Raw genomic sequence first — 12,609 nt, forward strand, 5'->3', positions numbered from 1 at the left:
ATTGACTAACACATTGTCTCTTGAAAGTGCTAATGTAATGGTGTTGTTAGTTAGTGGAGCTTTGTAATATATTCAACAATAGCTCAGAGGCCTGAGTGCTGGGGCCTGTACTACGAAGCGAGGTAAAGGTAACCTCTGGTTAAGTTAACTCAGAGTAAGTAGTAAACCTCCTAACAGAGAACCCTGCTTCATTCTCCCAGCAAACAAAGCAACAGAAAAAATGCTACAAATAAAAAAGAACTTAAACTGGAACATGACAAAAAAGTTTTGCTATACATTGACCACCCTTTGATCAATATGTCTCTACCATCTGCAACTTTTTTTTTTCTTTTAATTTCTAGAAAGGGAGACTACCAAGAAATAAATACATCAGTCAAAAAAGAATAATTTCACGTGTCTTTTATTGGTTGAAAAATTGGTTGGCTTCTCTGATGGCTCTTCCTGTTCGGAGTCCACTTCATCTGGTAGCATCGGCAGTTGGCATGGTGCTCTTTCTTTTCTAATAGTGGCAATGTTATGGAGTACCACAAATGCTGCCACCACTTCACATGCCTGCTCCTGACACACCCGCAAGTCTTGCGTACAAGCAAAGCATGCATTGATGACCCCAAATATCATCTCTATCCTGACCCTTTGTGAGCGATGGCATATTTTATTTGTGTCCTTGTTTGTAGGTCAGGATAGAGGGTCATCAGGTAACGCAGACACAGGTAGTCTCTGTGCCCCAAGCAGCAGGCCATCAAAACGCCCTTTGAACAATAGAAAGAAGTTGTCACAATACAGCATGATGTGTGAAATGTAGGGTGGTGGTTGTCTCACCTTGTTCAAATGTCTCACCAAGAGTGGAATCCCAAAAAACACGTGAATCACACATCGACCCAGACCACCTAGCCTCCAGACTGGTCACCATTAAATGGTGATTACGTGTCATCTGACAAAGGATTTCAGGCCATTTTAACATACTATCATTGTAAGAAAATCACCACCTCATGTGTCTTTAATTGTCTTGAATATAAGTAGAAGTTTTAGGAAAAAAATAATGTAGGCTAGCCTGCATGTCTAATCAAATATGATATGATCAAATACCTGAAGACTGATGCTGTGAAATGGCTTCCTATTCACATAATCCCCCTCATGTTCTCCCATGGGCTCTCTAATGGGGATATGGCTACAGTCAGGTGCACCAATCACCCTCGGGATTTCTATGGAAAAAAATGTGCTCTGTATATAGGCCCAACCTATGCATATTAAAAATAGACCAGGTATTTTCATACTGTGAATTACCAGCGATCGCAAAAAAGCCTCTTTGATCTTTACAACGCTTAAATGGCCAGGGAACACAACAAATGCATCCAGCGGTTTACTTGCAACAAGTACCGCCTTGCGAACTGCACGGCATACAGTATTCTCATCGGGTAGAGGACTTTGACGATCTCTAAACACCCGCGCCTTGCGGATCCGTGAGCCTCTCACAATCCATGCGCCAATGTCTACTGGGTCCTCCAAATGTGCCGGCACTTTCTCGGCAAGATTGTGTGGGTGGAGGGGCGGTGCTTACATAGGCTAACACCGAGTTAACCACGAAGTTAACCTGCTCGGAGCAATTTAGGGACGCAGTGTAAATTGCCATGACAGCATACCTCGGGTTAAATTTACCTGCCTTTCGTAGTACGGGTTAATTTGGAAGTTACACCCGATGTCACAAAATTTCTCTTGAAGTCACCTGGATAACCCAGTTACCTCGCTTCGTAGTACAGACCTCTGAAGTCAAAATGGTTTGTTTATGTATCTTTTTATGTTCACGTTTACGTAGCATTACGAATTAAGAACAGTTGTAACAATGCTTGTGAAGAGTTTGATTCACTTTCTAGTCCACAGATTGAAAGCCTGGCTTGCTGGTCTTGACCCTGTACATTATTGTACTTGCATATTGCAAGTCGATAAGTGTATTTCAGGTATTCCTAAGAAGGAAGCTAAAAAAAAACGGAAGTCGCCCTGTGCCTAATAAACCGCATGTGGTAACCGTGATTTAACAGCTGCGGATCCGTAACAGCTGCTCGCCTCACTGGTATTGAACATAAATAACATGACCCTTTTTGTACCGACACAAGTTATTACATTAACAACACGTCCATTACACTGAGATTCAACCATCAGCACGAATTAGCCTGTCGCCAATCTATATCAGTCACGTGTGCAATGAAAACTTCCTCAAACTCAAATCTTATTAACATACAAGGAAGGGGGGACAGGCTCACGGACAAAGACAGAAGTTGTAGCACCAGCTAAGAAAGGAATTGTGTGTTAGATTAGGGGAGAGCTGACAGAAATGCAGATATTCAGGCAAACACTTGAAGAGACTGTACATGGGCTGTTAATACAGCAAAATATTTGCATTCTCGAAACGATGCAAAAGGTAATGATGCGTAACACACTATGTGAGGTTGTTTGAGGTAAACTGGTAGTCAGGTATGTTTGCTGTTGATCGTGTGCTCGTCTATTGATTACACGTGACTGCCCATGGTGAAACTACATTAACTTTCAGTTTTCTTGTCTTAGCTGGAAGTGCTCTTTATCCCGGAACTAAAGAGCTTTTTCTGTCATGTGAACTTTCTGTTAATCGGTTCGGTAAATACGAAGCTTTTGATTGGTAAAAAAAAATACACCAAGCTACATGTACTGACCTAGTAGACTAATATTATTGATTCAATGTGCTGTTTCTGTTTGTTCCCACTGAGGAATGGAAAATACGATATTTCTTGTATCGCGCAACTCTCCACACTGACCACAGTCACGTACATCCAAAGAGTTTACTTTTCGATAGAGAAATGAAAGTATATTGTTCACAGCGAGGACCGTGAGATTCTGTTCCAGTTTTCATGATTGTGCGAAGAGATGTTATAGGCTACGCATAGGACATTTCTTGACACATCTAAAATTTGTGGTTTTAGTGCAATTTTCCGCCGTGATAATGTTCAGTAGACTCCGAGTTTCTAAAACGGTTTTAATCTGATATGGGACTTTCTTGTTTTGTTTTGGTTTGTTTTTTTTAGGATACAGCGTCTACTTATTTTTTGCCAGTTAAGGCGCCATGGCTAACGTGCCCAACCCTGATATCTTCATGAAGTCCACCGACCTCATTAGGAAAGAGCCGCTGGATTACGGAGGTTTTGGTGAGGTGTACCTGTGCTATCACAAAACCCTTGGCCAAGTGGTGTTGAAGACTGTTTACACTGGTCCCCCACGCAATGAGTGAGTAATTTACGTCTGTATATGAGAGCAACACAATTAACATGAAGCTGACTCTCAGTTCTGACAGTGAAACTGCACTAAACCGCTTTTCTTAAAACTGTATGTGGAATAAGTGCAATGTGTGCCGCGTGTATTTATGAGGAAGTTTCCTCTCTGTCAGATGCACGATGAGACAGTGGCAAAAGCAATTACACTGTCATTACATCTACACTTTTTCTGACATCCCCAAATACAGTCTGTACTCTGAGAGCATTTGGATGGAATGACACCACCTAAAAATTGAAATATGTATTCTCACCATAGTTTGATATGACGGCGAGAGCAGTAAATGTACAGAATATGCCAGGATGACAGTTCCCCTTTCTTCTAAGAAAAGGGACATTGAACATGGAGAGAAGCTACTAGTCCACTGACAAAGCACCAGCCTTTTAGTGTTTTCTTATTTATCGCTGCAGACATTGCCTGATAAGTGTGATTCCACACAACACCTTAACATGCTAAATTGTTACCTTTGTCTCCAGTGCAGAAGCTGTTTCTCTCCACTCTCTGAAATGAATGAATTGTGTGTGTGTTTCTGTCTGTTCGCAGTAGCAGTAAGCAGTCTTTGCTGGAGGAGGGCTCCCTTATGAGCAGGCTGAGCCATGAGCGTGTGGTCAAATTGCTAGGGGTGATCCTGGAGGATGGGGACTATTCACTGGTCATGGAGCTGATTCCCAAAGGAAACCTGTTAACCATGCTTAAGAGTGTGAGTTTGAGTCCTTGAAAAGATGTGCAAATCACATAGAATATTAATGCACTGTAGAACCCATAGCACAAACTTTAGGTTGTTCTCTAGTTGGAGAACCAATAGAATTGGTTACAGATGGAATGGGCTGACGGATTATCTGGGTCGTATGTCAGTGTGGCTTTAAGTATAAGTCAGACCCAGTAACACTGTAAAGTAAATGCGAATTTCTAATGGCCACATCTTAATTTGACTGGACTGATTTTGCAGTAGAAGTGTACCATTCCTTTAACCATCTCTTTAACTCAGAATGTTCCTGCAAATACGACAGCACCGGAACAGCTTCAGCATGAATTCTAACATTTTAATGGTTTGAATAATAATCATTTTAAAAGTTGTCACTGTTTAAGTTTGTCTCTTGTAAAAGCTTTGCAAGAAATCATCTCATTTTGGCATCACAGAGATTTGCTAACGTCATTAGGGTAAGGGTAATGGCTTTGAATATAAAAAAAATAGCTGAAAGCTCTGGTTCTGGTGAGTGAAGTTAATTCAGTGCTAACGCAATAAATACCTGAAGGGATAAACAGACGTTACACCACATGGTCAGGTAGAACAAGATAGTAAATGTTCTTCTACCTGGCCAGAGAGTGTTACAAGATAATAGGTGTTGAACTGCCTGGAGAGAACAGTTTGGATAAACATCACAAGCCTTTCACAGATATAGAATTTTAGACCAAGCGTTCCCTATATAGAATACATAGAGTATCCCACACCAGGCAGAATTGATTTCTCACTGACATGAAATGTTTGATGTGGTTTATGCTAGGTACCTGTTCCAATCTCAATCAAAGGAAGGATCATTCTGGAGATACTGGAGGGGATGGTTTACCTATCAGAGAAAAATATCATCCATAAGGATTTAAAGCCAGAAAACATCCTTGTCGATGACAACTTTCACATTAAGGTGAGTCTGCATTTCAGTCACTGCATTACAAAAAACTTGTTTATCTTTCCTTAACTGTCAGTTTATTTTGTGGTGCATAGACTCACACATGAATATTTAGAGTTTGTGAACAACAGAACTAACACTGAGGGCTTTGATTTCCATTTTTTCTCTTTTTTTTTTTTTTGAGTCAGATTGCAGACCTAGGTTTGGCCACCTGTCAAACATGGAGCAAATTGACGAAGGATGAATCTCGTAGAATGAGTCGTTTGGGAAAGAAGAACTCTGTCCACACTGCAGGCACTCTGTGCTATATGGCTCCAGAGCACCTGATCAGCATACACCATCCCTCCACTGAGAAGTCTGACGTTTACAGCTTTGGCATCATGGTGTGGGTCATCCTGACAGACCAGGAACCATACGAAAGTGAGCTTTTTTTTTTTTGTAGGTTTAACGAATGCTGTATTGCTAGTAGCTAAGTAGCTAACTACATAATGTTGAACAATATGGAGTCAAAACACTGAGTTTCTGAAAGGAAAAGCAATATGTAATGTGTTGAATGTAGACTCAGTAAAACAGAGTACACCACGTAAAGTGCTTATACAGTAATCTCTCCATATCTTAATTCCACACACCTTTTATTCACAACTTCTCTTATCCTTACTGATTTAAGTGTCGCAAATTGATTTAGGGGCACTTAATACATTGTCTGTTAAACAAACCCCAGGTTCCCATTTTTCCCATTTTGAAAGGGCAGGTTGCAATGTCTTTTGAATACTGTTGAAAAGAAATATAGATAGTGACTAGAAATACCTGTCCAGACGCTATAAATGAAGACCACATCTGTCAGTGTGTGCGGCAAGGCGACCGCCCCGATGAAAGGCTCATTCCAGAGGACACACCTCAAGAGATCATCTCCCTGATGAAGAGATGCTGGGATCAAGACCCTCAGAACAGACCAACATTCAAAGGTTGGTGTGTGTGTGTATGGGTGTGTGTGTGTGTGTGTGTCTGTGTGACTACACACAAAAAAAAATTAATAAACATCAGAATACTACAGAATAATGTTAATGCCAAATTACTGATGTTGAATTCATTAAAAAATATAATCTTAATAAATTAACTTTGGAGTGTACTCCATAGTCTTGAATACATTATGTGTAAATGCCATAGTTTGGTTGGGAATAAGGTAAATATTCACATGCCCTTAGTCCAAAACTCAAAGTGTACAGAACTGCTCTGATGATGAGCTGACTGTTTAAATTTTAAACCAGTCCTCGGATGATGGGAAAAGTACAGTTTGTGTCAATGAAACACCCACGACCTGAATCACCAATAACAGGCAGTAATGAGGATACACCTTAAGACTGGATTAATTTGATGATATGGTTATATAATAGTGTAACTATTTTAACTTTGCTTGGTAAAGCCTCACATGTGTAGCAAATGTCAATGTAATGTAAATGAATTTGTGTAAAAACATGTGACAGATGCATTTGTTAAGTATTTTGTTTGTCTTGAGGACTCATGCAAACTTGATATTTAATTTTCAGAGGCTCTCTTATCTGCTCAGGTCTTGGTATCTCAGTGAATTCACTCACTGTGCAAGAAAAAAAAAACCTGACTGACTAAAATATTGCAGGTCCTGAAGTACTGTAATACAAGAAGCTTGTCATTGGTCACCATTAGCTTTACAAGCCTGTTTTAGGATTTTTGTTGTTTAGGATTTTATTCCATTACAGAAAGTCAAAAAAAGTATATTTATATTGCTGTCCCTCTTTAGTAATGCTATTTTAACCAGTGCCATGTTGCCTCATTTGTAATTCATACAGACTACTGTCTAACACTCACAAAAACAAAGACAAAAGACATCCAATTCAAATATACTGTCTTTTCCCTACAGAGAGCTACAAGACATTTCGCATCTTCTATGAGGACAAGTTAGAAGGAGACGTTGAAAAAGACTCTGCTGGCTTGAAGGCAAGCATTACGCTAAAATAAATCATTTTAATTGTTTTTCATTAATAAAATCATCTTAATCACGATATTTAGTGCTGATAATACATAACACAGTAATCAGAATACAAGCCGTTGCTCTTAAATGTCAGCTGTCACTTTTGGTCTAATGGCTGAGTTGTTGTGGCATGAAAAACCTGTTACACTCACAGTCTAGAGCTTGCGTGCTGAGTCTCTGAGTGACTCAGTGATTTGGACTGTTTCTCAACAATAAACAGCAGTGACGGAAAGGTCTTAATTTGTAAGCCATCTATTGCAACCAGTTATACAAACTTTGATGAATGTCTAGAGGATTAGATCATGCCTTGGAATCTCCTTGCTGGCAGTGGTCGCCATGGAGATGTAATGTTTCACTCTGTTGGCTGTCAGAACTTATACCAAGGCCCTGATGAGTTGGTGGAGAAGATTCAGTCCCTCACTGTGGAGCCTTTGAACTCTGGTTCAGGTAATGAAAGGTCTTTAGTGTCTGGGTTTTAACCACTAGTACCTGCTTTGACTGACAGGTTAAATGATGCTAGTAAATTGTGGATACTCCAATATGTGTGTGCGACAGTTTTGTCAGTTAACTGGTCTTTAGACGAGATCACACTTGATTCCAAAAACCTTTGACTCCAACTGTTTTTTTAAATGCCATATTTGAACTTTTTCAAGTATTATTTATCAGTAAAGAGCCAAATAAATGATAATCTGCCAAATTTACAGGTGTAAAAAAAATCTGAAAAAAATTCTAGATAATCTGCAGCTTCAAACCATGGTTGGCCTGTGCTGGAGACTGGGTAATGAGTGGCTGAGTGGCTGACTTTGCTTTTGCTGCTGCTCCTTTTGTTATTTTCAAATATGCTGAACAGGGCCGAGCACCGCCCCGCCTTGCCCTCGCTCTGCTGATTCACCCACCCCTCTGCGGAGCTCAGAGGCCCCTGTGGAGGCCAGCGTGGAGGACCTCAGGTACCTGACCTGTGAGTCTTCCCTGCAGGTGGACGCAGCCCCTGTGACACCCGACACCCCTGTGAGCCCTGTCACCCCCAATGGCCTGAAGCAGAAGCTGAACCAGGAACTGAATTATCACATGTACGGCAGCTATGGCCGCATGGACCAGACCGATTTCAGCAACTTCTCTGTCCCGGACAGCCCCCAGCCCTTTGCCCTTCCTCAGCAGGACCCGAGGCGGAACATGGACCACCCCTGCCAAGTGTCATCTGTACAGTCCTGGATCAAACCTGAACCAGTCTCGAACGGCGCACAGGAGGACCTGCGTCTTCACTCGACGGGTTTGGATGGCTGGCACAGGCCGGAGTTGCAGAGTCAGTTGTCTGGACCGTATCCACGAATGTATCCTTCGTTTGATCGGCATCAGTCCTGGCCCCAGTTTCCGGTGCCAGAATCAGCAGCAGATCTGAGTGGGATGCAGTACAACCTCACGAGCTTTCAGGAGCCAGGTACTGTCAGCACTGTGTGAATTCTGTTTTAACGACTGTCTTTTTACACAGGATCACACTGACCATAATGTTCATTAAAGGTGTAACGACTCTGAAACCGAGACTGAAACCACGATACAAACGTCCATGATCTCGTATTCCAGGACCGCGATCCCCCGTCCCCTCCACCCCCCAATCCCCAACTCGCTGCCAACCGCTGCAGTTGCAGCCTGTTGAGCTCTCATTACGTAACTAATGTAACAAAACTTATTTTTCATTTCACAGTTAACACTATAACACATGTAAATCATGAAATTATTATTCTATTTAAAGTTAAGTCAAGCTGTATATTTTGTGTTAGGGGTGTAACGGTACATATATTTGGTACAGGATGTTTGGTTCAGTGCGCATTGTGATCTGAGTAAATATAGTCTAGCTATAACCACGCACATTACATGCATAACTTATGCTCTGATGGTGAGTCGACTGAAGCGTCAGTGAATAAAGTGACTTCACCATATACTATGAGAAGCCATTTAGGCCAAAATTGAATACTTCACTTGCACATACATATATACTTTAACCGGAAGTTGCTACCACAACATGCTGTTTAAGAGATGGACTTGGAAGCTAATCAGAACTATCAAAATTACCTGCACATTCTTCATGTTTGCGCCTGTCTGCACCTTCACTAGTAGTCATCGCCGTAGCGCCATGTTGTGGTAGCAACTTCCGGTTAAAGTATATATGTATGTGCGAGTGGAGTATGTATGTATGTGCGAGTGAAATATTCAATTTTGGAAGTATATATGTATGTGCAAGTGAAATATATATGTATGTGTAAGTGAAATATTCAATTTTGGCCTAAACGGCTTCTCATAATATACAGTGTGATCTCTCTTCTACATTTCTGTATGCTGAGCTAAAATTAAAAACTCAGTTTCCATTATGGAGCTGTAACTTAGCCATTGAATTAGCACATGTTCAATGACACAGCCCCATAAGTATGGCGACTGTAAAGCCAGAGCTTCAGGACCCTCCCATACCCTTAAGGTCCTCTGTTTGGGAACATTTGGGTTTTCCAGTGAACTACAGTAGCAACGGGCAAAGACAAGTGGATAAGACGAGAGCAGCGTGCCGGCATTGTTAAACTGAAATCGGGTATGATTCTGGCAGTGCGTCGAACATGATCTCATTTGAGACGGCATCATCCAAATGTGAATATTACCGGTACAAGGAAAAAACAGACTGTAGAGCAAACTGGAAGTTATGGCCATTTTGCCATTGTTTACAAGTTTGTGCATGTTTATAAGTTTACAAGTAAGTGCATATTAAAGGAAATGAAATTTCATGTTTTGCACGTCTTTTTTCACTGTACCGAACCGTGACTTTGACGTGTCGTTACATTCCTAATGATCATGTACAGTTTGTACCAAAGGTTGAGTAATGTAATCTTTTTTGAAGTTAACATTAGCAAGTGTATGAGGGTAGAATGTAAATGAAGCATCTCATACTGTTGTGTGGTTTATTAGTATGCTTTAAGAGTTTAGTTTTAACAGTATGCTCTCTGTTTGCCATAGGACGTTTAGTCATCCAAAATGCTCATGGGATTCAAATTGGACACAACAACACCATGAGTATCCGTCACCCTGAAAGCAGCTTTGTCACCTCACAGTTTACTGGATGTTCCATCATCGCCGACTATAAAGAGCTGCTGGCGAAGTATGGTAAGTCAAAGACACATTGAATAATGGGGACGATGCGGTCATTGGTGTTCAGTGTTGAGATGAGGTGAGGGTAGCCAGGCACCATCCTCTCCCAGCCTGCGACAGACTGATAGGCCAGCTTGAGAGCTGTGGTCTCAGCTGGATGGCGGCAAACATGGCTCGGTGTGGCAAGGTTGTCCTGCAGTGGTCACAGGGTTCCTAGTGGCCCTGGATCCTGCTGTTTGTTGCTTTCTGAAACACACAGAGAGTGGGCAGAAGCTGCAAGCCAAAGTTAGTCTGTCTGTCTGTCTCTGCTCTGGGTGCTGCTTATATATGGGGCTTGGTTCAGCCCAGTGGTGTCCAGCTAAGGTTGATCACAGCCCCACTCAGGGTCTGCGTGGTATATCCCTCAACCCATGCAGTCTTTGTTTACAAATGTTAGCTTTAAAGGAAGCCCACCATGTCACCTTGGTCCTAGCATCTGTGGTTTGTTAGTGGCTTTTTTGGCTGCTGTTCCAGTGCCCAATCGTGGCCTGATGCCCAAGAGTGGGCATTTCCACCATCACAGATGCAATTTTTTTTCCAAGGTAATTTTAGATACTCTGGAGCATGTGACAAAATAACACAAAGGACATTGCGTTTCAAATGTGTTTTGATCTCTTGTCACTTGGCCCTTCAAGCACATTAAAGCTCTGGTCTATATAAGATTAAACTGAAATGCCTCTATCTGAATTCATCTCCTTTTTTGTCCCATTTTGCATTTCTTACATGTAGGTAAGAGATCTTGTAAGTGTCTTTGTGTCTGTCTTTATGCCTTTTCCCAGGGGACCATTCTGTGACCGATGCTCACCTGGACCTTTTGCGGGAAAACATTGGCAGTAAATGGAAGCAGTGTGCCCGTAATCTGGGCCTGACGGCAGTGGAGATGGAGGCCATCGAACATGACTACGACCGTGATGGCTTGCTGGAGAAGGTGCACCAGATGCTGGAGAAATGGAAGATGAAGGAGGGATGTGTGGGCTGCAGGGTCGGTCAGCTATGCAAGGCTCTGGAGAACTGCATTCAAGTAGACGTGCGATACAAGCTTCTTCTCATATCCCGAAATGCGGCATCCACCTAGACGTGACGAAAACGCCAGAATGTCCCTTTAGAATGCTCCTATCAAGGTTTCTTGGCTGTGAATGTTTAGCGATATCTTCAGTAATGGAGCTTATTGTATTCCAACACCAGTGCCACTGCACCTGATGGCAGTTACTGGTGAAACCCTGAAATGTTTGAGCCATTGTTATTTCAGTAAACTTTATGGAAATCTATTGTTGCTAATAGCAACAATGCTTCTGCAATCACCTAAGCATTCAGAATTGATCCAGTCTGACAACAGTCCCGTGGTCCGTTCTAATACATAGACTGAAGTGTTTCAACTTTATCAGTGAAATGCTCCTACATTACAAGGAATTTCCAGTATATATACAAGACTGTATTGAGGAGCCTGGTGAGACAGTGGGCAGTGTCCGCTGAGAAAGTACTGGCTTGTGGTGGAGGTATGGTTTTAAGATGTAACCGTTTTTTGATAACCTTTTATCAAATATAAACATACACTTCATGCTGATTATCCAAACAGCCGAAGAGGACATGCCTTTTATAGGTTTTAGACAAACAGCCGAAGAGGATATGTCTTTTAAAGGTTTTAGACAAATAGCCAAAGAGGATATGTCTTTTAAAGGTTTTAGACAAATAGCCAAAGAGGATATGTCTTTTAAAGGTTTTAGACAAATAACCAAGGAGGGTATAGTTCTCTCTGAAGAACTATATCTCCACATCCCTTTCAACTCTTTCTGTACATTTCTGCACATTTTTTGTCAAATATTAAACATTTGGTGTATGAAGGTTCCTCGTGAAATTTGAAAGTGAAATTTTACAGTAGAATTAAAGTAATTCAGTTGTCCAGTGGTTTGAAAGTTCATTGTTGTTATATGATGAGCTTCACAAGCTGAATAGATGAATATGAGAGAAATAGAGAATTCCTGATTCACCAGACAGCACTTAGACAATACATAAACTGTTTTCATTTGATACATTCTTTTGTTGTCCCTTTTTGCTGTTTCTAACTGCTGTTTAAATCCCTTTTTTTTGTAAATCTTAACTTGTTTTGCTAGAATTTTATATCGAATTTCTAGTACCTTGAAATTTATTCTGGCCAAACTGGCCAAAATATGAATATTCTTCCATTTCTGTAAGAGGTAGCAAGCTGTCATTATGGACTTTTATCTGAAGGATGATTAAAAACCCTTATCTGGAAAGAGTTGTTCAGTTTATCCTTTGCTAAACTGTCCATGAATGCCACTGATTAATCTGCTTGCCACAGTTTTCTTTTTCAAGTTTTTCCCTGAGGGAATGTATTCGCTTTCTTTCTGAGGATATTCTTATTCCCAGAGTGCTTTCTCGCCATGATTATTAGCAGACAGGGCTGTGTGTGTTTGTTAGTGTTTGAGTATATATGTAGGAGACATATTTGTTTGTTTGAACATTAGTGCCACATGCTGGTTATGTTTG

General features: G+C 41.2%; 1 protein-coding gene across 1 annotated transcript; it reads left to right on the top strand.

Moving 5' to 3' along the window:
• Positions 1-2,594: 2,594 nt before the first annotated feature.
• On the top strand, positions 2,595-12,335 carry ripk1l (receptor (TNFRSF)-interacting serine-threonine kinase 1, like). Its single transcript, XM_030774030.1, has 11 exons — positions 2,595-2,650; positions 3,054-3,252; positions 3,844-3,997; positions 4,803-4,940; positions 5,114-5,345; positions 5,741-5,890; positions 6,823-6,899; positions 7,305-7,380; positions 7,784-8,371; positions 9,931-10,077; positions 10,881-12,335. The coding sequence occupies exons 2-11, from the start codon at positions 3,092-3,094 to the stop codon at positions 11,174-11,176; spliced, it is 2,019 nt and encodes a 672-aa protein (XP_030629890.1). The 5' UTR covers positions 2,595-2,650; positions 3,054-3,091; the 3' UTR covers positions 11,177-12,335.
• The last annotated feature ends 274 nt before the right edge of the window (positions 12,336-12,609 follow it).

This window comes from Chanos chanos, chromosome 5 (genome assembly GCF_902362185.1).
Source record: "Chanos chanos chromosome 5, fChaCha1.1, whole genome shotgun sequence".
Lineage (NCBI taxonomy): Eukaryota > Metazoa > Chordata > Actinopteri > Gonorynchiformes > Chanidae > Chanos > Chanos chanos.

Coding starts and splice junctions, on each gene's coding strand:
- ripk1l (XM_030774030.1), top strand. CDS start 3,092: ATGGCTAACGTGCCCAACCCTGATATCTTCATGAAGTCCACCGACCTC. Junction 3,998..4,802: donor TGTTAACCATGCTTAAGAGT/GTGAGTTTGAGT, acceptor GGTTTATGCTAG/GTACCTGTTCCAATCTCAAT. Junction 5,891..6,822: donor GAACAGACCAACATTCAAAG/GTTGGTGTGTGT, acceptor TTTTCCCTACAG/AGAGCTACAAGACATTTCGC.